The sequence below is a fragment of the Gracilinanus agilis genome, chromosome 2 (genome assembly GCF_016433145.1).
Source record: "Gracilinanus agilis isolate LMUSP501 chromosome 2, AgileGrace, whole genome shotgun sequence".
NCBI lineage: Eukaryota > Metazoa > Chordata > Mammalia > Didelphimorphia > Didelphidae > Gracilinanus > Gracilinanus agilis.
In genome coordinates this window covers 428,294,377-428,321,628 of record NC_058131.1, presented here as the reverse complement: position 1 = coordinate 428,321,628, position 27,252 = coordinate 428,294,377, and the positions used below count along the sequence as shown (strand labels likewise).

General features: G+C 36.8%; 1 protein-coding gene across 1 annotated transcript in view; it reads left to right on the top strand.

The window, feature by feature from the left end:
- The window catches only part of FSTL4 (follistatin like 4), an 874,220-nt gene that overhangs the window by 835,598 nt on the left and 11,370 nt on the right, over positions 1-27,252 (top strand). Inside the window, exons 11-13 of the mRNA XM_044661912.1 lie at positions 3,304-3,422; positions 17,675-17,824; positions 20,431-20,538. Coding sequence (XP_044517847.1) covers positions 3,304-3,422; positions 17,675-17,824; positions 20,431-20,538 — 377 coding nt within the window. The remainder of the gene's footprint in view (positions 1-3,303; positions 3,423-17,674; positions 17,825-20,430; positions 20,539-27,252) is intronic.

Here is a 27,252-nt window from a genome sequence, read left to right as displayed (position 1 = left end):
GAGAGAGAGAGAGAGAGAGAGAGAGAGAGAGAGAGAGAATGTGCAAGATACATACTAAGCAGATAAAAAATAACATTATAAAGGAAGGCAACAGGTAGTTGGGGGACCAAGAAAGGTCTTATGCAGAAGGTAGTACTTAAGCCAAATCTGGAAGGAAACTAGGAATTCTTAAAGATGGAAGTAAGAGAAGAAAAGCAACCTCTTCATGGAGGATTGTTAGCACAAATGCTCAATTGGGAAATGGAGCATTAGATGTGAGGAACAAAAAGGTCAGCAAGACTAGATTGTAGAGTTTGTGTAAGATTATAATGTATAATAAATCTGGAAAAATAGGATAGAACTAAGTTATGGAGGGGCTTTAAATGCAAGGCAGACAAGTTTATATTTGATCTAGAAGTGATAGCTTAAGATTGGGAATGATTATCAAATTTTGAAAGTAAAAGATTATTGGTGACTTGAGAAAGAGCAATTTCAGTTAGGTAATAAGATTAGAAGCTAGATTAAAGAGGGTTTAGAAAAAAGTAAGAGTAGAAAAAGTGGAAGTATTGGATATAGATGACTTTCTCAAGAAATTTGCATAAAAGAAAAGGAAAATGTGTTACTTATGAGAATGATAAAAGGTAGTGAGGAATTTTCAATGTGTATTTTGTATATTTTTTTAACTTAGTTATCTGTATTCATACAGTTCCCCACTAATTTAATGTAAGTTCCTTGCTGACAGAAACTTGTTCATTTTTAAAAGCTCTGGAATCCCCTAATCTGGCCCATAGCAGTCACTTAATAAATGTTTTTATTTAATTTAATGCACAAAGGTCTACATATTAAAGGTAAAAGATAATTTATGTATCATATCCTTAGCATAACTACCCAGTAACAAGAATAGAAATGTTCTGGGTTTTTTAAAATAGATATAAAGGGGCAATTGGATAACTCATTTGATAGAGAAGAGACCTGGAGATGAGAGATCCTGGCTTAAATAAGGTCCCAGGCACTTTCTAGTTGTGTGATCCTGGGCAAGTCACTTACCCCTTGTTGTTCAGCCCTTACCACTCTTCTTTCTGCCATAGAACCAATATGTAATATTAATTCAAAGACAGAAGGTAAGACTTTTTAAAAATGTAGATGACAAATATGGCTCTAAGAATGCCTCAGATGAAGAGTTTTTATTTGTCTACAATTATCCAAACTTCTTTAAAGCCCAGAAGGCTTGTTTTTTAATGTTTTGTTTTTATAGAGATACCAATATTATTTTTCCCAAATTTTTATTTTTCAGTTACATGTAGAAACAATTTTTGACAATTGTTTTTTGACATTTTAAGATTCAGATTTCCTCTCTCCCTCTCCTACTCATGACTCCCTGAGGCAGTGAATAATCTGATATGGTTTAAACCCATACTTCCATGATACCCACATTATTGCACATCAGTACAGTACAGTGGAATTGGTGGTCAGTTGCTTGACCTGAAGTCCTGACTCTGCCATTTACCATCTGTGTGACCTTGGGTAAGTTGATTTCACTCTAAGCCTTAGTTTCTCCATCTGTAAAATAAGAGTATTGAACTACATAAACTCTCACCTCCTTTCTAGCTCTAAATCTCTATTCTAATGACTTTTTTAAAGTAGTGTGGTCCAAAAGAGAGAACATTGAATTCAAAGTCAGAACCTCTAGTTTTTAGCTCTCAGACCGTGATGGAGTGACTGTGTGACCATGAGACAAATGTGGTCTTAATTTCCTCAGGTGTATATTGGGATGTTGGATCTGATGCTCTCAAAGATCCCTTCCTGATCTAGAACTACAAACTTATCATCCTTCTAGCTCTGTCACCCTGTGATTCTGTTTCTCCCTGCTTTGATTGGAACATTTGGCAAATAAGGACAAGAATTTTGGAATTGGGAACAATACTGAAACAAAAGGTGAAGGTTGCTAGCAGTATGATAGACAGGGTGGGGATACAGAAGGCAATCAGGTGACATTTCTAACTGAATTACAGCAAAAAAGATCTTAAATGTAATGGAAAAAACAACTTTATTGCTTTTGCATGTGTTCTTTGGAAGAACTAGTGAAGCTAGATGTCAATTTTCAAGGCACAAACTCTAAGAAACACACAGAAAAATAAAATGTCTGTCTTAATAGAAGATTCACCTCTAATATGACTTTTCTGAAACTCTGGAATGCCCCAGTTTAACTAGAGCATTGTGTTACTGCTGTGCTAAGAAGCCACATTATAGAGATTCAGTTCAATTCACTGAAACTTGATTAAGCCTCTACTGTACAAACAAGCAGCTGTGGTGGAGGAGATGGAGTGCTAGGAAGGCCAGAGTCAGGAAGTTTGGGATTTCATTCCTACCCTTGAAATTTATTAGTGGCATGACCCTCACCCAATAGCTTAACCTCTTGGTGCCTCAGACAACTCCTTAAAACTAAATCAAAGAAAGGAATACAATCTTTGTGTTGGAAGCTGTTCTTATATTAGGAGTTTTCTGCAGAGATAGAAGCAGAGTCGTTGTGAATGTTTGAGGCACTATACTAGGCACTGGTGATACAAAGGCAAAAAATTTAGAAAGGAAAGGAGTAGGGGAAGAAATAGCCCTTTTCTTCCAAGAGGTTCCATTCTCCAGCACTTAAACATTAAGTTTTTTCAGTCATGTCCAACTCTTTGTGACCCCATGTGTGGTTTTCTTGGCAAAAGTGCTAGAATGGATTGCCATTTCCTTCTCCAGTTCATTTTACAGATGAGGAAACTGAGGCAAATAACATTAAGTGACTTGGCCAGGGTCACCCAACTAGTAAGTATCTGAGGTCAGGTTTGAACCTAGGAAGAAGAGTCTTCATAATTCCAAGCCCAGGGCTCTTTCCACTGAGCCCAAAACATTAAATTTACTAAAAAATGAAACCATCTTTGGTGAAAGGAACTGTTTCCTTCTACATCAGGGAAGGTTAAATGTATATAAAGGCTATTTCTCACTAGAAAAGTAATAAGAGAAGCCACCGATGCTGGAGTGAGGGAGAAATAATTTTTGATGGAAGGAGCCTCTTATCATATGAACGCCTCAGATTCTGAAGTTACTGATTCATGAGACTTTCAAGGTGCTTTATCACTCCCTGCCATACACACCACCAAGCTAATGCATCTTCTTCTCTACCTCTCCTCCCCTCCTCATGCCACAAAGTTTCATTTTGTGACTCCACCAGCGACATCAAACAGCCAGTTTTATGTTAGGCAATATCTTTGATGGTCCATGGGAAACCGGCTGAAAGGACATAATGATTGTTCTGGTTTTCTCGTCCTGTTTTTCTGAAAGGTCTCAGTGTGGGAAACGTGTTTTACGTCTTTTCGGATGATGGGATCACGATCATTCAACCAACTGACTGTGAGATCAGGAGACACATCAAGCCCAGTGAAAAGATTAATGCAAACTATGTAAGTTTCTGTTCCGGAGGCAACAACTATGGGACACTATGGCCATTGAAAAGCTCAAAATCAATCAACCAGCAATTCTGTACAAAGGTTTGGGTCCAGTTTACTAGGTTTTGATTCAATTCCACCTTTATTTTTTTTTTTTTAAATCACGTTGAAGGGTGCTAATAGTATGATAGATAGGATGGGGATGCAGAAGGCAATCAGGAGACATTATCCTTCCCTATCTTGAAAGATATTATAAGGCAGGTGAAAAGACAGAACTAAAAAATATGAAATAATTAGAGAATGATTCAAGATAGTACATAAGTATCATATATAAACAGTTATCAGAGGAATTGTTCATCCAGTCAAAATTCATTAATTAAGGACTTAGTATATATCGACAACATATGAAGGCAGCTTGGTGGCTCAGTAAATTGAGAACCAGGCCTGGAGATGGGAAGTCTTGGGTTCAGATCTGACCTCCGACACTTCCTAGCTGTGTGGTGACCCCTGGGTAAGTCACTTAACCCCATTGCCTAGCCCTTACTGCCTTGGAACCAATACACAGTACTGATTCTAGGAGGATAAGGGTTTTGGTTCGTTTGTTTTTGTTTGTTTGTTTTTTAAGACAACATGTGAATAATCACATGAATAAAAAAGGAGATGGAATGTAACTTTAAGGGGAAGCTGTGGGAACTAAGAGGAAGATGAATGAGGACTGGAATAATCAATCAAGGAAGACCTTCTGGGAAAAGTGACACATGAGCTGGGTCTTAAAGGAAGACAGGTCACTCTTAGGTGGAGAAAAGGGGGCAAGCTTCCCAAAAAGTAGAAGAGTTTGAAGAAGTGCAGATATGGGAAAGAGCCTCCTGTGTTGATCAGTGTTGAAGGAAAGAAGAGATTGACTTGACAAAAATAGAAAGTGAATGTCCAGGAGCAAGGAGGCCAGGTTATAGTGAGGGAAGATTAAGGAGGGCTTTGAAAACTATAATTGGATAGAATCTTATTCAGTGGTGTATTTTCCTTACCTAATATAGAAGCTTCCTAATATCCCCAGTGTAATAGTTTATGATGTTTTTGTTTAGTCTCTTTCCTTTTCCTTTCCTTACAACTAGGTCCTGCTTAAGGAAAACCTGATATAAAAGACAAGTGAAAATTATTATATTAAATTGATAAAATGGCATGGAGTGGAGGGGAGAAAAGAATGAAAGAAAAAATAATCACCCCCATGACAAAAGAATTCCCATCTGTTGTTCCCATAAAGAATAAATGTACTTCAAGCATTTTAATGTATAGACAAATTTCAGGAATGTAGTTACTTTAAAAAATTAAATATGTCCAACTTCACCCAAACCAAGTGCTAGAAATAGGGACTCTTCCAAAGCCAAATCTAGATTTAAGAGACAGAGATAGGACTAGAACCCAAGTATAGAAGTAATAATTACAATAACTAGCATTTAAATAGAATATTAAACTTTGCAAAGCACATTACATATGTTATCCCATTTGATCTTCATATCAAACCTGTGAGGCAGATGACATTACCACATTTTACAGATGAGGAAACTGAAACTAAAACCAATTCAGACCAATAATCTTTATATTACACCACATATTTATGTTTCCTGCTCTATGCTTTCCTAAGACTAGTGTCTTTCTCTTTCCCGTGACTCAGTTTTACCTTGGAGAAAATGAGAATTACAAATCCAACTATTGTGTCATGAAGACAGTATGAAAAATGATATGAATTGGCAAAAGGGCTTGGAGTTCCACAGTGAAGTGAGTTCATTGGATTGTGTCATTATTAACAGTAGATTCTTATTATCTCCCTCATTTTGCACTTCTATTATCTGTGAATCGAGATTCAGTTATCAGGCAGTTTTCCAGTCTATTTAATTTGAAATAATCATAAAAAATATGCACTAAATTCTACTAACACTTTCCCTCTATTTAACTACTATAAGATCATTTAGAGATCAGTGTTTCTAGTCAATTTTTATCAGTTAGTTTAAAATAATTATATAAAGCCTTTGTTGGTATTAATTCTGTATTTTAACAAAAATCAAATCTGTGCCTTGACAGAAGTCAACTGACTTGTAGTTGAGGGACTATATTTTACTAATGACTATAAGTTGCAGAAAAGTTGCCAAGTTGTACTTGTAGAGGGTAATTGCTTACCAGAATCTGGATAAGCCATGGAACTTTGATGAGTTTCCCCAAGAAACATTCTTTATCCCACCATCATGGTTATCTAGAGTACTATAAGTCCTCAACTTCATGATCTCCTTACTTTCCTTCAAGGCTCAGCCCAGATTCCACCTCATCCACAGAACCTTCCTTAATTCCCCACATTGGTCATGGTTTCTCTTTCCTTACAACATCTTGTAGTTAATTTCTGTGCCCATATTACAGTTATGATCCCAAGGAGGTTAATAAGTTTCTTGTTATAAAAGGATTATTTTATTTTTATTAGCACAGGGCCTTGAACTTGGGAGATTCTTCATAAGCATTTTTAAATCAGTTTTAACTTCCCTGTCTGCTGACATTTTTAGAGTGCTTACTGTTTTACAAAACATTCTAATCCAATAAGCCAAATATTAGAAGCCCAATTTTATAAATCAAGAAACTGAGGTTAAAAAAAGTTGTAATCACACAGCTAAGTTTTAGAGTGATGTTTCAACCCAGTGCTCTTCAAACTCGAATATATTATGTTCCTCATACTTGTATTTCATATATTCAAGTGGACCTTGTGAGGATTGAATGAAAAGGGACTCAGTGAAAAGACTTAAGAAAACATAAATAACTGGTATATATGTAAAGTGGTTATAATTAAGGGAGATTTTTATCCCACCTCCCAGTCTGACTATCCCTGGTGGGTCTGCTTCAGAAAAATTCCAATTTTATTGCCAGCTTGAATAATTTGATTTGATTCGATTTCAATTTTGATTCACTTTTATTTGATTCAATCCAATAAGTATTTATTAAATCCCTAATAATTGTACTAAGTCCTATGTTCAGCCCGAAGGGTACAAAGATAGATATGACCCACATTCTGCTAACAAAGAGTTTATAATCTAACAGACACATACATAAATAACTGTGATACAAGGGACAGTGGGGTTAACAATAAAAGGAATGTCTGCTGAGAAAGCTTCAAGTAAATGGTACTATGAAGGATGAATCCAGAAAGAAATGAATCTAGAAGGAAAGATTTCAAAAAAAAAGAAATGGGACTGCATTCATTCTAAGTAAAAGGGATTGCTATGCACAATATAAAGACAGAAAAGAGGGTCAGAATAGAATGGGACATAAAGAGTAAATAGTCTGAGGGTAGCTAGATGGCTCACTGGATTGAGAGCCAAGCCTCAAGACAGGAGGTCCTAGGTTCAAATCTACCCCCAGATGTTTACTAGTTCTAAGACCTCAAGCAAGTCACTTAATCCCCTCACCACTGTTCTGCCTTGGAACCAAAACACAGTACTGATTCTAAGACAAAGAGTGAGTTCATTAAAAAAAAAAATTTTTTTTAAAGAGAAAATGTGTTCTACCTAAATGGTAAAATATATAAAGAGGATTATGAGGGGGGAAAAACAACACAAAAGAAGTTGGAGGCAGTTCATGAAGTGTCTAGAATGCCAGAGTCAGGAGTTTATACTCAATTCAACACAAAATATGGGGCCTCTGGAGTTTCTTTGAGTAGAGTATAAAATTAGAGCAAAATATTAGGAAGATGACTCAAACAGAAGGACAATGGCTAGGCAAACTAGGTTTAGTGATCTGCCCAAGATCACAGGGCTAAGAAATATCTGAGACCAAATTTGAACCCAAGTCCTCCTGACTCCAGACCTGTCACTATGCTACCTAGCTAACCCCATCATATAGAATAAGAAGTGGAGAAGGGAATATGGATTGGGAGTCATAGACAGCACACTGGATGGCAACCTCAGGATTCAAAAAGATCTTTTCTAGAATGTAGGGCCACATCTAATAAGATGCAATGTAAATGTGAGATCCTACACTTCGTTTCAAAAATTAACATCACAAAGACAAGGCCAGGGAGGTATGACCAGACAGCAATTTGCAAAAAGATTTGGGAGATTTAAAGAACTAAAGATGAGTTAATGGAATATTAATTGACTGAAGTAAGAGAAACAGAGGGTTCAGGATTAGGGCCATGGGTACTCTTCCACTCTCCCCTCATCAGATCCCATTTAGAGTCTTGTGTTTCATTCTGGACACCATATTGAAAGATTCTGGTAAGCTCAGGAGTATCCATAGGAAAGTAACCAGAATGGTGAAGGGCCTTAAGTTTTAGTCATAAAATTATCATGATACCTTTAGCCTGGAGGAGAAAAGATTTGGGGGACACATGATAACTGCACTGTTATATTTAAAGGGGTGTAATGTGGAATAGGGATAACATAATGCTAACTAAAATGTAGTATTTACTATGTCCCAATAGTGCCTTTTATAGTTATTATCTCTGATACTTACAACAACCATGGAAAATAGATACTATTACTATCCCCATTTTACAGATGAGGAAACTGAGATAAACACATTAAGTGACTTGCCCAGGGTTGCATAGCTACTGAGTGTCTCAGGTCAGATTTGAACTCAGGGACTCTGGACTTTATCTAGACTCTATCCTCTGTACTATTTAGCTACCCTAAATATTACTCAAAGAACAATGGATGTGTTTGAGGTGGTTCTCTTAGTACGCGTTCCAATGTGGGACAAAATGAAACATTCACAAGTCACTAGACAGTTGACAAAATGAGCTTTGTTTTGCCCTAATACAGTGGCTCTTAGCTTCTCCTAATGCAGTCCCTCCTTTCCCTATGAAGTATATATGGGCATCAGGCCCAAGATGTTGTGAAGAACATGGTGACTTGCATTGTCTTCAGAAATCCACCCATATTGAATGACCCAGACTGGCCTAAGCCTACAACTTTAGGTGATCAAGAAGCTATATTAGGGAAATTTTGGCCAGCCACATTCTGGGGACATCTTTGTCAACTTTTAGGGGAAACTAACCCCTATCAAAGGATGGAAATGGGTATGACCTGGCACACTCCATGTTGTGAGTGAGATGAAAGAATATCATAAGAAAAAAGCAGGTAAATATTAGTTCTATCACAGGTTGGAAATTGCAAAGAGGTAAATCTAGACTTTATACAAAGAAAAACTCCATACAATTAGAATTATCCAAAAATAAACAAGGCTATCTTGGAAGGAAGTGAGTTCTTCCCTTGAAGTCTTCATTAAAAAACTGAATGATCCCTAATTAATTATGTTGTAAGGAAAACTCCTGCTGATCTATAGGCTGTACTAGTTGGCATCCGAAGATTCTTCCAACACTGAGATTCTATAATTCTAGGAAAGTAAGGAGGAAAATCATCTAAAACCATTACAGCACCTTCAATGAGAAGATATAAGGACAAAAAAATATTGGAAAGGAGGATGCCCAAGGAAGCCATGTTGTAAAGTTAGAATTGATAGCTTGATTGGATTTAGGGAATATGAAAGATAGAAGCACCAAAGATAATTCCAAGTTTATGAGTCTAAGTCATTGGGAAAAGAGTGGTGCCATTAACACAAACAGAAAAATTGAGAGGTCAGGCAGGTCTGTGGAAGAAGGTGATAATTTCTACTTTCAACATGATGAGTTTAATATATTAGAAAAACATCTTGGTGTAAACATGAATGAGAAGTTGGGAATATGAGCCTGGGGCTCTTAAGATTTTTCTAGCATGCAGGCCTTGTAGGTTCTGTCCCCATGCACATACTCAGGGAGTAGGAGCTACTTTGAGCCCAGAGACTGGTTATCCTCAAGAGCTTGCTGGTCCTAGTCGGTTTCATATTGTCTGCTTCATTCAACTTTGAGCTCTTTGAGGACAGGAATTGGTTTTTTTCCCCTTTCTTTGTATCTTCAGTGCCTGGCACATAGTGGAAGCTTAAAAACTCTTATTGACTGTATCTTACATCAGCAGTGATAATAATGATAACAGTTCACATTTTTAGAGTAAGTTTACAAAGGGATAACTTCAGAAATACCCCTATGAGATAAATAGTATAAATATTCTGATCTGTGTGATGTGCTGAAGCCAGCTTAGGGGCCGAATATTAAATTTTCAATGTTCAAAAAAAGACCTAGAAATGGGAAGTCCTTGGTTCAAATCTGTCCTCAGGCACTTCTTACCAGTTTTAACCTGGGCAAGTCACTTAATCCCAACTACCTAACCCTTACCACTCTTCTGCCTAGGAACTAATACTTAACATCAATTCTAAGATAGAAGGTAAGAGGTTTTTTTAATTTGTTTTCCATGTACAGATATACATCCTCAAAATCAGCAAGTGCTTCAAATTAGGGCTTGATTACTTATTTTCTTATTTTTTTAGACTTAAAAAAGTGAGGGGGAAAATGCTAATAATGCAGATTAAAGTTACAAAGATGGGCATCTAATAAGTAGCAGAGTCCAAACCCAACACAGATTTCCTGATCCCAAGTCTATTACTCTTTCTCTTACACCATTCTGCCTCTGTTACCACTTTAACATGCATTCTGTGTCAGACACACAGTAGGGGCTTTGGAAATGCTTAGGATCTTAGAATTTCCAGGGAGTCTCAGAGGCCATCTTCTGCCTCTACCCTTCCAAATTCATGTTCTAAATTCATTCGTGTGTGTCTCTCATCTCTTAATCAACCCCTTCTCTGCCAGCCTTCTTTTTCCAAAAGAACAAATGAGAAACTAAAAAGTAATGTAAAGTATATCACATCAGCTGTGGCTAATCCAGGAGACTCAGCAGGAAATGTGTTACAGACAGATGGTGTGACTTGAAGGTGTTAGGAGGCAGGAGGTGAATGAAACTGGTTGCACCCATAACAATGAGGATTTTTCTTTTTATCAGTTCCCTTTAGTTCACACTTTGCACACTATATCATGCTCCAGCATGAATAAAACAGCTCCAAATATTAAAGTAGGTATGAAATGCTTTCCTGACTTCTTCATCCTTATTTTCTGACCCAACGTGGCGAAATAACTAAATCCCTGCCAAAACCGTGAAATCCACAACATTACTATTTGTTTGCCTGTCATGACTGCTTGTAATGGGTCCTAGGTCAAGGCCTGCCATCCCCTGAGGTGGCCCTGTTTGTTCTATTTAATTTCCAGCCAGAAAGCCCTTTTATATCTTCCGTATCAAATCACAGGAGCAAAGACCGTCTCAGAGAGAACAGGGTGCAAGTGAGTATTTTTGTCATGAGTTCCCTTTAGCAGTCAGCATTCTCAGCAGCTCTAGGTATGGTTTATATGACTAATCAACCTGTATGAACAAATGAGTGTCCAAAAGGCATGTGAGAGCCGGCTTCTTATATCTATTTTTTAGGAAACTCATGATTAAGACAAGACTCATACAATCTAAACATAGAAGGGATCAGAGAGGCCTTCTACTCCAACTTCTCATTTTACAGACGAGGAAAATGATGCCTGTGGAGATTAAGCATGTTGGATAAGTGCTGAATGTTGATTTGCATCCAGATCTGACCCTAATGCTAGGGATCTTTCTGCTGGGCCACCGATGAACAAACTGAGCCAGTTGAGGGATGAAGGAAATGTCAGTCTCTATGTTATCGGCTTCTTAAAATCTAATTGGCATTACCAAACATTTTTCTTTCACTCAGTGATTATTTAGATTGCCACAAAATGCATTGTATAATTTTTGGGTTTTCAGATTAGATTTTCACATTAGATGTGTTCAATAAAAGTCAAATCCATAGGCTGTCTATCCAACAGTGTTTCATGGTCTAGGTCGGTGTTGGCAAACCTATGGCACGTGTGCTGGAGCATGCCAGAGGGGGCTGCTCCCTTCCCCCTCTCCACAGTCCCTGAGGACATTTCTCACATGACCTGCCCTTCTGCCCAATGGGAGCTCTTCCTCCCTCCCCTGTCTGGGGTAAGTTGGGGGAGGGGGATTACATGTTGAGGGTTGCAGTCTAGTTAGACTCTTTCTCCCCCATAAACTCTTGTGTGTTTGTGATGCAGTAGATGCAGATAGAATTGAATAGGAAGGGAAAAGTTAGCTATATTTCATTTGGGATGTTATAATGGATTTCAGTGATACCAAGTTGAACACACACGTACACACACACAAAACAATCTCTAAAGAATCCAAATTATAGATGGATAATAGCAAGATAAAATATTAGGTATAAATTCTCTGCAGCATGACAACAGCATGACTTGCATGCAAAAAATGGCATTAAATGGAAATTTATAATCAGTTAAGGAGGTTGACTGGCAAATGAGTTATTACAGATAGACAGCTTGAATGCTGTAGTGGAAAGTTTTCAAATAAGACTAATAGTGTAGTGGCTGAGTTCTCTATGGATTTGTGGTAGTACATAAAGCATTAGCATGAGATATTTTGGATGTGTTCCACCCAATTGGTACCAGGGGAAAAAGGACTAACATCTATTAGATCATTGATACATTGAATATAATATCAGTAATTTGCATCCTCAGTATATAAATATAATAAATATATCTTTTGATCAATTGAAAAGTCAGAGATTGTTTGTAATATAAAGATTTTTTAAAAAACTAAAGATACAGTAGATATAGTATTTGATCTGTAATCAGGAAGGTTCAGAATTCAATTCTGGCCTAGTCTCTTACTATGTGACCCTGGACAAAACACAACTTCTATTTGCCTCAGTTTCCTCTTCTAAAAAATGGGTATGATAACAATAAACCTACCTGCTAAGTTCAATTCTGGCCTAGACTCTTACTATGTGACCCTAGACAAAACATCACTTCCATTTGCCTCAGTTTCCTCTTCTAAAAAATGGGCATGGTAATAGTAAACCTATCTCCCAAGCTTTTTGTGAGAATAAAACAAGATAATATTTATGAAGCATCTAGCAAAGTACCTGGCACATAGTCAGTGATATAAATGTTTGACAGTAGTAGTAGTAATAATAGTAGTACAGGATTAAACAATTTCCCTTAGCAAACAGACCCATAACTCCTTTAAAAAGACTGAAAGAGCTGGCAGGTATGATTATTAATTCATTGTAAATAAAGATCATGGAGAACAGGATGGGATCCATAAAATTAGAGAAGATTTTCAAAAAAGGAAAGATAATAGAAACTATCAGCCAGTAAGCCTGAATTTAATATTTAGGAAATTCTAGAACTTAGCTAATGAATATCCAGAAAGGGAAATAAGGATTAGAAAGAGCCAGCATGGACCCATGGAATAGAAGATGTCAACCAAACCTCATTTCTTGACAAGTTTCCTGGAAAAAATGGATCAGAGTAATCTTGTAGAGTTTATCTACATTTTAGCTAGGTATTGACAAAGTTTCTTGGGTTAATCTCAAAGAAAGAGTATAAAATCTAGAACTGCTAGAATGGCTATACTCCAAGAAGACTCATGAAGCATTGTGCTTGACCCCGTTGCTATTTAATTTTTTTTTTTTAGTGACTTGGAGAAAGGTACCATCACATTTACAAATCTACAGATGACAGAAAGCTAGGCGTTATTTTATAATGTTCCTAGAAGACTAATCACAATTCTGGAGGACAGGATCCAAAATGACCTATACAGGTTGGAGCACTGGAACAAATCTAATGAGATAAAGTTGAATGGGAATAAGTGTAAAGTTTATGCATTTGAATTTAAAAAATCAATTTTACAAGTACAAGATGATGTGGGCATTTCTCTGTGTATGTCACTAGACAACAGTTTTTCTGAGAAAGTTTTGAGGCTTTTAATGGAATGCAAATTCAATGAATCAACAGGAAGCTAGACTACAGCAAGAGAAGTACAGGCTCTAGATGATCCCACTACTCTGCTTTCTTCTGACTATTCTAAAGTGTTATGTTTAGTTCTTGGCACAGTGTTTTTGGAAAGACTTTTATAAGCTAAAGAGAACATTTAAAGGAGAGTATCTAATAATGTGCAGAGTTTTGAGACCTTGCCATATAAACCTTAGTTGAAGGAACTATTGGGTTTTTAGCTTAGAAAGGAGAAGACTTGGGGGAATATGACAGTCATTATACACATATATATGTCTATGTACATATAAATATACATGTAATAACAAGAATCTCCTGTCAAAGTAATATTATATGATAATAATAATAACAAACTACCCCAAAATAGAATAGGCTCACTTGGGGAAATAGTGGGTTTCTACTCACTGGAAGTCTTCCAAAAAAGGCTGAATGGTTTCTTTTCGGGTATTGTTTTGGAGAACAATTTGGAATTATGCTCAAAGGTCTATAAAAATGTGCATACCCTTTAACTCAATAATACCAGTACTAGGTCTGTATCCCAAAGAAATAAAAGAAAATGTTTTTAAAAAATGAATGTATACAAAATATTTATATCAGCTATTTTTGTGGTGGCAAAGAATTGGAAATTGAGAGAATGCATATGTAGTGATATATGATTGAGATGGAATGCTATTGTGCTTTAAGAAATAATGAATCAGGTGTTTTCAGAAAAAAAAACTAGAAATACATAATTGACGAAGTGTGCAGAATAAAATACTGACCAATTGTGAAAGATTTAGATACTCTCATCAAGACAGTAATCAAAAATAATTCCAAGAAACCCCTGGTAAAAAATGTTACCCCACCTCCAAAGAGAGAACTGATGAACTCTGAATGCAGATTGAAGCATGTTTTTTCTTTAATTACTTTGTTTGTGTTTTCTTAACAATGTGGCTAATAAGGAAATATTTTGAATGACCTCACATGAAAATCAAAATGCACATAAAATCAAATTGCTTGCTTTTTCAAAGAGAATGAGGGGAAGAAGGGAGAGAATTTGGAACTCGAAAAAATATAATGATTGTTTTAAAAAATTTACATGCAACTGTGAAATATTTAACAAAATAAATAAAGATAATTTTTGGAAAAGGAAGAAAAATATCTCAGGATTGAGAAATGAAAGAGGTCAAAGACTTATAGATGGTCAAGTCTCCTGTTTATATATCATGAGTATTTTCATTCAAAAAGAAAGGCTAGATGCATTAGATATGGAGACTACTAAATAATATTTTTCCTTTGTCCAGGTCTTTAGCTTTTTTAAAAATAATTTCCTAAAGAAAATATACTCTTCCAGTGATGGAGATTGGCAGTTCCTTTCTAACTTATGGTTTTAGAGTTTTGCCTGGACCACTGAGAGATTAACTGACTTGTTTATGATCATACAACTTACATTTGATAGATTTGAAGCTAGGTTTTCCTGACTTTAAGGCCTACCCTCTATCTGTTAGGCCATGTGGCCATCAAATAACAACTTAAGAAAATTAAATTTGTTATATATTTGCAGACAAAAATGTCTGCTTAATGACATGGCAGTCATTTCTAAATCAATCAGACCTTCCCCCTCCTCTGATTTATTAGAACAAAGATCAAAATCAGTACCTCATTAGAAGAATAAAAAACGAGACATGAGGTCAATCAGGAAAGGTGCAGTATGAACTATTTAAATATTGATAAAAATGGGAAACAGGCAGCAATGGACACTAAAACCATTTCCTACAGTAGCTTATCTTGAATAAATCAATCCCTCCAACAAACAGCCAGAAAACTCCCAAACTGCTTGCCAGGCACAGAGATATTGCAGCCAAGAACATGACTGGTTAGAATAAACTGATTTATAAAAATATACAAAGGAGGATTGTGAATTATAAGCAGTTTAGTCTCATAAAACGGTGAGAAGCAATAGAGGGGAAAATATACCTACAGAGTTTAGCATGGGACCAACCAACTAGACCCTCTGAAGAACAATTGAAGATGAAACTAGAAGGAAGACAGCCAAAAAAGATATGATGTCTTGAGATAGCTGTAATAATTTCTGCTCTTTTTTAGTGAGAGTGGAGCTGCCACATTTGGACCCCAACATCAGAGTTACCAGTGTTTTGCATAAAAAATCTTGATATTGCACTAAAGGGAAAAAATGGTATGAAGTAAAACCGGACCAAAGCAGGAATACACAGGGGAAGTCCATGCAGGTAGCAAAACAATTCTGGGAGCATCAATTCTCAAACTATATGAATGAGGGAAAGATAAAGAACAATTGGTAAAACAATCAAAAAAAAGGATGCCTATAACTACCAACACATTTAGCTACTTTCTCATTTCTACTTATCACTTTCTCATTATGCACATAATATATATACAAATTGATGGTGAAAATATGAAAGTTAACAGTCAAGCCTTCACAAATAATACTTTAGAGTAGGTCACTAAAGTCTCATAATTAACTGGAAGATCCAGAGAACAAAGAACCCCATTGAGTTTTGTTTGATGATTATAATAGAAGAATTTTTATTTGTAAAAACAAATAAAGAATAAAGGACTTCCTCCAAAGCCTTTGATGGATTGTAAGCCCCATAAGAGCTTTATGTTGCTGTTTTTATAACAACTCTCCTCCCCTCACTCCCAGCATGTAGCTTAGTGTCTGGCACATAATAGTTGTTCAACAAATGTTTTGTTTCATTGATATTAATGTTAGATGAGATTCTTTAATAGAAGCAATGACAGAGTTAACTTTGTTTAACAATCTGATTATTGATGTCACTTAAGACATAAAATGGAGATGTGCTCACCCAAGTTCTTTGTGTCATGAATGATGATGACCTACATACAATTCAAACACAGAGTCTGGCATAATCCATAAGTGAGATTTATGATGAACCTAGAAGGAAACCAAGGGAAATACAGACAGGATCAATGGAGGTTAGGAGGGAAAGCATTCCAGACTTAAGAGAAAGCCAGTACAAAACAAGGAGACCAAAAAATGAAGTATCCCCTTGAGAAGAACTGAAATTAAGCCAGTGTCGTCGGATTAGAGTGAATGGAAGGGAGTAAATTTTTAAGATTTGAAAGGCAGGAAGGGACCAACTAATGAACATTTTAAATGCCATACAGAGGACTTCATATGTGATGTTCAAGGTAATAGAGGACAATTGGTAGCTTTGCTTTAAGAGCACTGGAGTTGATATACTCAGATCTATATCATTTCAACAGCTAGGGAGATGATGGATTGGAGAAGGGAGAAAGTTCAGGCAGAGAGACCATATAAAATGTCTTATTGCAAAATTCTAGATGAAAGGTGATGAGAATCTGAACTACAGTGATGAACTATGATGGTTACTATTCAAGTGGAGAGAACAAGAAATATAGGAGAGATATTATAAAAGGTAGAAACAAGTTCTGGCATACATCTAAGTAAATGTGCCTTCCCACAGGCCTGCCATATTGATCCCATCTATTCCATTTCTCTTCTTCCTCATAGCCACTTCTGGAGGGAAACTGGGACAATAGGAATATTCTGCATGAATGCAAAACTAATATGCTTGTCTCCATCATACTTCCAATGTCTCAGCTTCCTTATTTCATTTATGGCACAAAATGCCAACATGATGATGAGACTAGACTGTCTGGTATTTCAGTTTTGAGTATACTTCCCCTGATAGGTTTTCAAGGGACAGAAGCAGTGTCTGTTTCATTTCTGCAATCCACTTAGTGCCTAGTGTAGCCCATAGGAGGAGTTCATGTTTGTGGGATTAAACAGATGAATTCATGGGAAATGCACCACAAACTTTCCACCACTGTACATCATAGAGAAAATTCTATTTATGAAGGGTTTATCTTAAACCTAATTTAAGCGTCCTTAATTCTCCATATGTCACCACTCTTTGCTTTAAAGTCAGTAGCCAAATATGTGACCTAACGATTAAATTAGTTCCCATGAGTCTCCAACACACAATATGATCCTTCTGGATCACTTTTTTTTTTAATTTGGCAGTGAGACCTCAATACCATGCCCTTGAAGATAAGATATATGGTCTATCCCCCTGCAGCAGGACTTTCCACAGAGCAGACAACTCCAAGGTCCAGGGTTTTGGTGGGTTTTTTTGCCCTAATATTCACCCAAAGTTGCCATTTATGCAAAATTTAAAGCATTAAAATGGCACCTTTTTTAAAAAAGTAAATGGATTTTCTTTGCTTTAAAAGTATTTATGCCTCAGAGAAACTGTTAGACCATGAAGATCAGAATATAAATGACATCTTTCTAGGACTATATCGCACCAAACTGAAATAGTTTGCCACATTCATTGTGTTAAAAGTGAGCCATTAGTTCTGCCAAACTAGAACATGATTTTTACCACCAACTTTCCTAAGCCAGCACATGATGGGCCTAAGAAGGCATTAGCTAAATGAAACTGAGTACCTTCCTCATTTTCAGGAGGAAATCTGCCCTCAGATGGAAGGAGAAACCACTCAGTCCTGCCAATGGGCATCTGCAGTCAATGTCAGGAACCGATACATCTATGTGGCCCAGCCAGTACTGAGCAGAATTCTCATAATAGATGTACAAACCCAGAAAGTCCAGCAGGTATGTATAATTTCGCATACAGGTTCCTGAGAACCTTCAAGCACATGAATACTTTTCAAAATGTTCAACAAAGAACCTAGTACAGATATAAATGTTTGTTTTAACCCCTCTTCCCCTAGGCTTCTCTAAATATTATTCACTAATATTTATAATATTATATTATATCTCTCTATACTGAGAGATCCCCATCCAATAGGACTTCTTTGCCTACACAGATATATTATGTATAGCAGTGACTGGAGGTGAAGGCTATCTCCTGTGAAGCTCTGAGTATTTAAGAGTTAGCAGCTTCTCTGTTCCATAGTCATAACTCTTTAAGGGAGAGACATCACTTCCAAGGACCCCTTTGCACAAGAAGACAAAAAGTGGACCTATGGGGCAAAGACATGTGTCAGGAAGTGGTGAGAGGAGGGAAGCACAGAGGAAAGAGAGCTAGTGTTTTGTTTGATGGTCATCAGGCCAATCTAAAAAAAATCCCATAAGAATGCCTCATTCAGGTCACAATTATAGAAAATCACATATAATAATTCCTGGAAATATAATTTTTTGCTGAACAATCCCAGCCTGTCAATATGGACATAGTATTAGATGTAAGACATCATATGTCCAGTGTTCTAACATACTTAGCCAAGCTCTTTCCATATTCTGGTAGATGCCCAGAGTGATTGATCTGATCTAGAGCTTATAAATTTTACAAACAGAAATTCTCTGAAATAGATAGCTATACACAGTTTGTATACACATCAGATTAATAAATTGAGCTTTGGACTCAGGATGGATGTTTTGTGCTCTGACTATGTTCAGAGCCTGGGGCCTCTGAAGTTTCCTAGTGACTTATATTGAGGAGAATTGTGCAATTTCAAGCTTGGGCCAAATCCAGATGTTGCTAGCAGTAGTAAAGCCTCCCTTTCCTCTCACTAAATCAGGCCAGATAGAATGGCTAATCTGAGAATGGTACAACATTTAGATTTGAGAATCATAACTGGGCAAGCCAAGATGAATGGCCCCTTGAGGATCTTATTCCACTCAGCTTACTGAACAGAAATTATTGATTCGTAATTTGAATCAAGATGCTCTGCCTTTTAGGATATGCCCTAAGAGGGAAATCTTTACCGCCTATACCCTGTATCCTCTGATTATCACTGGCAGAGATTAAAGAGAAGATTCTCCCACCAGATTCAATAACATAGAGTAGAAGGAATCAAATCCTGAAATGACAAATATTAGAACAAAATTCCTTGGGCTCAAGTACCTCTCAGATCCTTCATTCTCTCTTTAGCAACTGTGGGTCAGCACAAGGATTTCCTTACAATTAGAGCTGCCCAGTAATGGCACAAGTTCGATTTCTCTGTTGGTAGAAGAGTTTGGCAGAGGCTGAATAACCTACTTCTAAAGGATGACAAAATTCTTCCTTTATGAAGAGGCAGATTGGACTGAAGTCCTCGATAGTTGTGTGATAATGAGCACATCACTATACTATAATGAAAAATAGACATGGAATCATCAGGACTTGGGTTCTGTACTTAACCTTGGACTTTCACATCAACCCAGCTCTGCTACTTACAACATATGTCAGTTTAGGCAAGTCATTCATGTTCCCTGAGTTTCAGTTTCCTCATCTGTAAAATGAAGTTGGTCCCTACTATCTCTAAATTTATGGTCCTGTCATTCTACCAACTTCTATAGCCCCTATGCTCCTCATCTGTAAAATGAGAGAGTTGGATTTTCTAAGATCCCTTAAGCTTTAAGTCCTATGATTCCCTTTCAAATAGAGCTTTGGTAGCAGCCATTCAAAAACATCTGACCTGAAAGATTGGAGTTAGAGGGACCTATCTAGGAGACTATGTTCCCTCACACACTCTTTTATCTGAGTACTGGAATCTGACCTGCTCATAAAGGCTTAAGCCAGTTCTAGTCTTTTCAATAAAATATTTAAAACAAACTGAGCCAGCCAGTGGAAATGTGACATATATTCATGAGCTTTGGTCAATTGAAGAGAATCTCAAAGTTAATAAAAATCAGACCTGGGAAGTCCATGAGAAATTATCTTTCATTTCTGAAGAATATTCTGATGCCCAAATAAGGAGCTAGTGAGCCCATAAGTGCTTCCCATGCAACAATCCTATGCAATCCTATCATTGCCCCCATTTTACAGATAAAAAAAACAAGGCCCAGAGAGGGGAAGTAACTTCCTCACAGTTGTACAGCCAATAAGTGACACAAGTGAAAACAGAACATCTTCTTCCTGGCTCCTGATTAGCTGCTTTTTTCCCCTATACCTGTGTTGGTGAACTTATGACACTCGTGCTGGAGGGGCTGCTCCTTTCCTCCTCTCCACACTCACCTGGGGACATTTCTCACATCACCCATCCCTCTGCCCAGCAGCCCAATGGGAGTGCTTCCTCCCTCCCTTTCTGAGGTAAGGCTGAGGGGGAGGAGTCATTGCAGCATGAGGGCTGCAGTTTGGGCACTCGGGCTCCAAGGTCTCTAAAAGGTTCACCATCACTTCCCCATATCATTATGCCTATCATTAGGAAGACCTCACCTAGTTTCTAAAGTTGATTTCTAAGTCAACAGTGACCAGAATCTTGCTTCATTTTTTCAAGGCCATAGGTGTGGATTCAGTACCAGCAAAGCTGCTCTATGACAAGTCACATGATCAAGTCTGGGTTCTAAGCTGGGGAGATATGCAGAAGACCCAGCCAAGCCTTCAGGTACATTTATGAAATCCTCATATATTTGTATGAAATGACAATTCAGTTCTTCATTTGTATTGCAAAAAGAAACTTGCAACTACCTTCTTCCTATCTTCTCTTTCTCTTCCCTTTTCTTCCTCTTTCTTTTCTGCTTTCTCTTTCCCTCACTTTCTTCATTTCTTTTGTCCCTAACTTTATTTCTCCCCTCTTTCCCCCTTGCTCCTATTATTTCTCCCTATATCCCATTATTTTTCCTCTTATCTTTCTTTCTTCTGCCCCTCAAATTCTGATTCCTTTCTCTTCGCCACCATATTCCACTCTATTAAATATTTCTTTCTCCAGTTCTGCTTCCCCTGCATATCCTCAGATCTCTCTCACATTTGGATCACATCTTGTCCTTATGTTCTCCATTTTACTAGGCTGAGTCATCTAAAATTCCATAGGAAGACAACTTCTAGTTGGGACAGTCTGTTCTTTTGTCATATAACCAAAGATCTACATTGTTAAGAATTAATTCTGGGGAATTGGTCTCCCTCTGAACAGATGGTTTCCTTAGATAGTCAGGCCAGGTTCAAATAGTTTTCAGCTTCTAATGATCTGAATGGATATTTCTCACTTATTTTCAGTTTAGACTTGAAGTTAGTGACAACAGAACCTTTCCTTTCTCTTTAAAATTATTAGGTTATTCATGCAGGGTCAGCCTTGTGGAAAATCATTCACTAGCAGAGAACATTAAATCCAAGTGCATCAGCATGGGAAAAGGGCCTTGTTTTATAGCCTGCTTAAGTATATTTATAAAGAATATTACTGTGATGTCCTATTCATTCCAGATGACAGAACTAGCAGCAAAAAGTTACAAAGAAGTATATTTAGGGTTTATGTAATAAAAAATATTCCCAATATTAAGAGTTGGTCAACAAACACTAATCATGCACCTACTATGTATCAGGGGATACAAAGAAAGGCAAAAGCTCTAAAGGGACTCATAGTCCAGTTGGATAAGTAACATGTAAACATTTATATCCAAAAAGGAATATATAGGATATATTGGAGATTACCTACAGGGGGAAGGCACTAGCATTAAGGGGGATCAAGAAAGACTTCTTGTTAAAAGTGAGATTTTAGCTGGAACTTGAAGGAAACCAGGAGAGCCAAGAGGTAGATTTTAGGAGACAAAGCATTCCAGGAATGAGGGACCTCCAAAGAAAATGTCTAAAATCAGGAGATGATGTATCTAGTGCAAAGAAGAGCAAGAAAGTTAGTATCACCAGATCACAGGGTACATGGGCTGAGTGAGATCTAAAAAGACTGGAAAGTTAGGAGGGCTTAATCTTATGAAGGGCTTGAACACCAGACATTGGATTTTATATTTTATCCTAGAAGTGATAAAGAATCGCTGGAGTTTATTCCATAGAAAGGGACATGATCAGACCTATGCTTTAGGATGCTGAATTTTACAGCTGAATGAAGAATGGACTGAATTAGCAGAAAATTTCTAGCAAGGGGGAATAACTAACAGGGGAATAACAAATATCCAGGCACAAGATGTGATGTTTTAGAAATTACAATTGTCATCTTCCTATATAGAATGTAAACATTTTAACAACACCAGAGTGATAACAGTTTCAGAGGAAAGAATAGGGAATATATGAAAGATTTTATAAATGTAAATTAACAAGACTTTGTGACAGCTCATATATATTGAAAGATATTATGGAGTCAAGGATGATACCAATGTTGCAAGCCTGGATGATTGGGAAAATATTAGCATCTTCCATAGGAATAGGGATTTTAGAAAAGCAATATAGGGATGAAAGATATCAAATTCAGGTTTGGATATGTTGAGTTCAGAATGTCTATAGGATATCTAGTTTGTTTGCCATTAGGCAGTTGAAGATGTAAGTGTGTAGGTTAGGAGAGAATTTAGGGGATACAAACAGATATAAAAATTTTCTTCATATTGATGATAATTCAATCTATGGTAGTGGATGAGATTCCCAAGTGAAATATATAGCAGGAGATGAGAGAGCCATATGAGACATCCACTGTTAGCAGGCATGACAAGCATGACCTAAATAAAGATCAAGCAAATGAGGAGTGGTCAGATAGAACAGATGAGAATGAAAAGAAAAAAATTAACACCACAAAAAAAATCTAGAAAAAAAAGCATCAAATAGAAATATTAAAGGCTGCAGAGAAACTGGTAAGGATGAAGATCTAGAAAAGTCCATTGGATTTGGCAATAGATTGTTGATATCTTTTAAAAGAGCTATTATTGGAGAATTAAGAGGTTGAAAACCAGACTAGAGATTCTGCTCCAGCCCCTTATTTTTGTCCTATGTCCCTCTCTGTTTCAATTGTGTATCTCATAAACAACATATTGTTGGATTCTGATTTTTAATCCATTCTGCTATCTGCTTCCATTTTATGGATGAGTTCATCCCATTTACATTCACAATTATAATTATTAACGTATATTTCCCCATCCTATTTTATCCTCTCTCTACCTCTCTCTGCCTCTCTCTCCCTCTCTCTCTCTCTCTCTCTCTCTCTCTCTCTGCTCTCTGTCTCTCTTTCTTTCTTTTTATCCTGTCCCTCCTCAAAAGACTGTTTTGTTTCTGATCTTAATTTTCCATTTATTATCTTTCTTCCCATTCTCCTATACCCTTCTCTTCCTTGTAAGATAAAATAGATTTTTATGTTTTTATATTATTCCTTCTTTGAGCCAATTCTGAGAGCAAGGTTCAAGCACTGACTGCCATCTCCCTCATCTTCTCCTTCATTGTAAACGCTCTTCCTTTCATATCTCCTTTATATAAGATAATTTCCCCCATTCTTCCTCTTTCTTCCCCCTTCTCTCAGTTTATCTCTCTTTCTCTTCTTTTAATTTTTTTTAAATCATCCTATCATAATCACCTCATGCTTATATGCTCTATGTATTCTCCTTCAAACTACCTTAATAAATAATAAAGTCCTTAGGAATTACAGGTATCATCTTCCCATATAGTAAGTAAATATTTTAACTATATTGATTCCCTTATGATTTATATTTCCTGTTTACTTTTTTATGCTTCTCTCAAGTCTTGTATTTGAAAGTCAAATTTTCTATTCAGCTCTGTTCTTTTCATCAGGAATGCTTGAAAGTTCACTATTTCAACCCCTGAAGGATTAAACTGAGTTTTGCTGGTTAGGTTTATTCCTAGTTGAAATTCTAGCTCCTTTGCCTTCCAGAATAACAAATTTGAACCCCCCAGTCCTTTAATGTGGAAGCTGCTGTATCTTATATGATCCTGAAAGAGACTCCACAATATTCCTTTCTGATTGATTGTAATACTTTTTCCTTGATCTGAGAGTTCTGAAATTTGACTATAATATTCCCTGGAATTTTCATTTTGGGATCTCTTTCAGGAAATGATCAATGAATTTCTTTTATTTCTATTCTCCCTATGATTCTAGAATATTGGGGTTGCTTCCCTTGATAACTTCTTGAAAGATCTCTAGGCTTAATAATAATTCATAATTATCTCTCCAGGTCCTTTTTTCCAGTTCAGTTGTTTTTCCAACTAGATATTTCACATTTTCTCTTGTTTTTTTTTTCATTCTTTTTATTTTGTTTTATTGTTTCTTGATTTCTCATGGAGTCATTAGCTTGCACTTGCTCAATTCTAAGTTTTAAGAAATTCTTTTCTTCAGCAAGCTTCTATTCCTTTTTTCCATATGGCCAGTTCTGCTTTTTTTTTTTAATTCTTCCCTTTGTAAAGGGGAGAAATGTTTAAGGTGTAAAATAAAAGGTTGGATTAAATTATTTAAGAGTAGGGTAACCAGGAATTGATTACTCAATTCCAAATGATTTTTATGGTAATTTATTTACAAAAGGAGAGAGAGTGAAAGTAAGAAAATCAGAGAGAGGATAGAGCAAGATATCCAACCTAATAAGCTAAGTATTTCACTCTGGTCCCTGGCTCAACCCAGGCAGGGCTAATTTAGTCCTCAACTAGAGGGGCCTCAGGAGACTGCGGCTAGTCCCTTCAGAAAATTCAGGGAAAGGAGTTAGTCTTTTTCACTCGCCCACATGGTAATTCTAAGGAGAAATAGAAAGCAATCCAAGGTCCTCAGCCAGAGCTCCTCCAGGGTCCAGTTCAAGGTGAAAAAAAGAGTCCCAGGAAGTTCTGACCACTTCTAAAGACCATTCCTTCCATCACTTCCTGTGCCTTCCTTCCATTTTATGTGTACCAATTACAGCTAAAGCTTTGTTTAGGACTGCCCAGGGGGCAGTCAGTCAATTCCGATTCATCACCCATTTTCACACACATAGGTTACAGACCTCCCCCACTCAAGTGTAAGTGGGGTGTATACACTTCTGATGATTAAATCTAAAAATGGGCAGGGTAGAGTTAATCCCATCTTTATACCTTCACTGGATTTTCATTCCTCTTTTACTTTTTAGCCTTGCTATTTTTAAGGTGTTATGCTCTTCAGTATTTTTTGTTCCTATTTTACCAAATTGCTTATTCTCTTTTCATAATTTTAGGATGGGCCTGGAAGAGTATAGTGGGCACTAAAAGTAGCACTAATCGTGTTTGTGGAATCAGGTTACGTCAATGGCAGTACCACAAAGCAGTCTATTCCCCAGGGTATAAATGATACCAAATATCTGAGATTCTAGGGGACTCCTATACTAGTAACTCCCTAATCAATTTCTTTGTCTCCGGTCTCTCCCAACTCCAGACCATCTTCCACATAACTATAACTATAAAACATAGTCTAACTATGTCACTTCCTTGCAACTGCCTATAAAAGAAAAAAAAACACTCTACTTTCAAAGTCTATCAGAACCTCATTTTGCCTATCTTTTCAGACTAATACATGTTAATCCCTAGCAAGGTGATGCTGTAGATAAAGCTCTAATTCAATAGGCAGGAAAATTTGAATTCAAATCTAGCCACAAACATTAGTTATTTGACCCTGGACAAGTCACTTAACTTCTACCTTCCTCAGTTTCCTCAACCTTAAAATGGAGATAAGAATAGCAACTAACTTAGAGTTGTTGTGGAAATCAGATAAAATAATGTTTTCTAATGCTTAGCACAATGCCTGGTACAGTAGAGGTGCTTAATAATTGCTTTTTTTACTTCCCCCCTTCCTTATGATCCATACTTTAAAATCTAATGAAACTAATGTGCTTACTGTTCATCACACATAACATTCTATCCCTTGTCTCTAAACCTTTAGATAGACCAGTGATTCCCAAAGTGGATGCTACCACCCCCTGGTGGGTGCTGCAGTGATCCAGGAGGGTGGTGATGGCCACAGGTGCATTTATCTTTCCTATTAATTGCTATTAAAATTTTTTTAATTAATTTCCAGGGGGCTAAGTAATATTTTTTCTGGAAAGGGGGCGGTCGGCCAAAAAAGTTTGGGAACCACTGGTATAGACTATTCCCATATTCCTCTAATATTCCTTCTTCCCAGCTCTTCCTTTACAATTCTTTCTTAAAAGCTCAGCCCAAGGTCACTTTATAGTCCTTCATGCTCTTCTAGCCACACACTTAAAATCACCCTTTATATATATGTGTGTGTGTGTATATATATACATATATACATATGTATATATATATATTGTATATACTTACGTGTACTTTGTTTTTTCCTTATGTTCTTGGAGGATAAGAACTATTTCTTTTCTGTCTTTTTATCTATATTAGCCTAGCAAAGGAACTGGGACATAGTAAGAATATTTGCTGACCAATTCTGTCTACTCACAATACCAACTTTACTAAGCTTTTGGGAATAAAGTGCTTTGCAAAAATTAAAGCCATATAATTGTGAACTTTGGCTTATTTTTATTAATGTTATTGCTACATTAAAATACAGGGATAACTTCAGGGAAAATAAGGTGCATGAATTTGTTAGTCACTGACTAAATGGCCTCTCATGGCAATATTTTGGAAATGTAATCAGCTTTGTATACTTCTGTCTCCTACCTTGCTGCCACCTATCATCTCTCTATACAGCCTCAAGCAGCCCACATGGTCTTCTAATCTGCCATTTCTAAGCTGCTGCAACCAGATTATAAAGTTCATTAAAGCTCTGGATAAAACCAAAGTCTGTAAGTCTAAGGGTTAGAATCTGAGGGGATCTCCTGTGACTATAATGCCTGAGTCTCTCTGTATGGTTCCAGCAACATGTATATTTATGATTTTAGAGGTATTTTTGAGGCACTTCTGTCAGGATTTTAGGAAATGTTTTTGATAGAAAAAAAGGCTGAATAAATGGCCATTGGGGTTAGTGTGTACACTTTTAGCCTAGTTATAAAGAAGAAAAAGAAGAAGAAATGGGACAAAGAACCATCTGAAATCTGCATTGCTCTGGTATCATGACAGAGAGAGAGAGAATAAGAATGGGAGAATACTAAGAGGCAGGTAAGAAACAGGCCTTGTGTCCTCTGATAAGCTGCATTGTCTCTCCTGATGTGAATACAGTTTGATACAACTTGGGGTTGGGCTTCAGACATCCATTGGTTGACTCTGATTCAGTTGGAAGCAGCATGGTATAGGAGATCAAAATAGTTTATAAGCATTATTTCATTTGATCCTTACAAGAACCCTGGGAGGTAGGTGCCCCATTTTAAAATGTTTATTTGTTTATTAGTTAGTTACATGTAGAAACCATTTTTGACAATTGTTTTCTGACATTTTAGGATTCATATTTTCTTCCTCCCTGCCTTCTCCT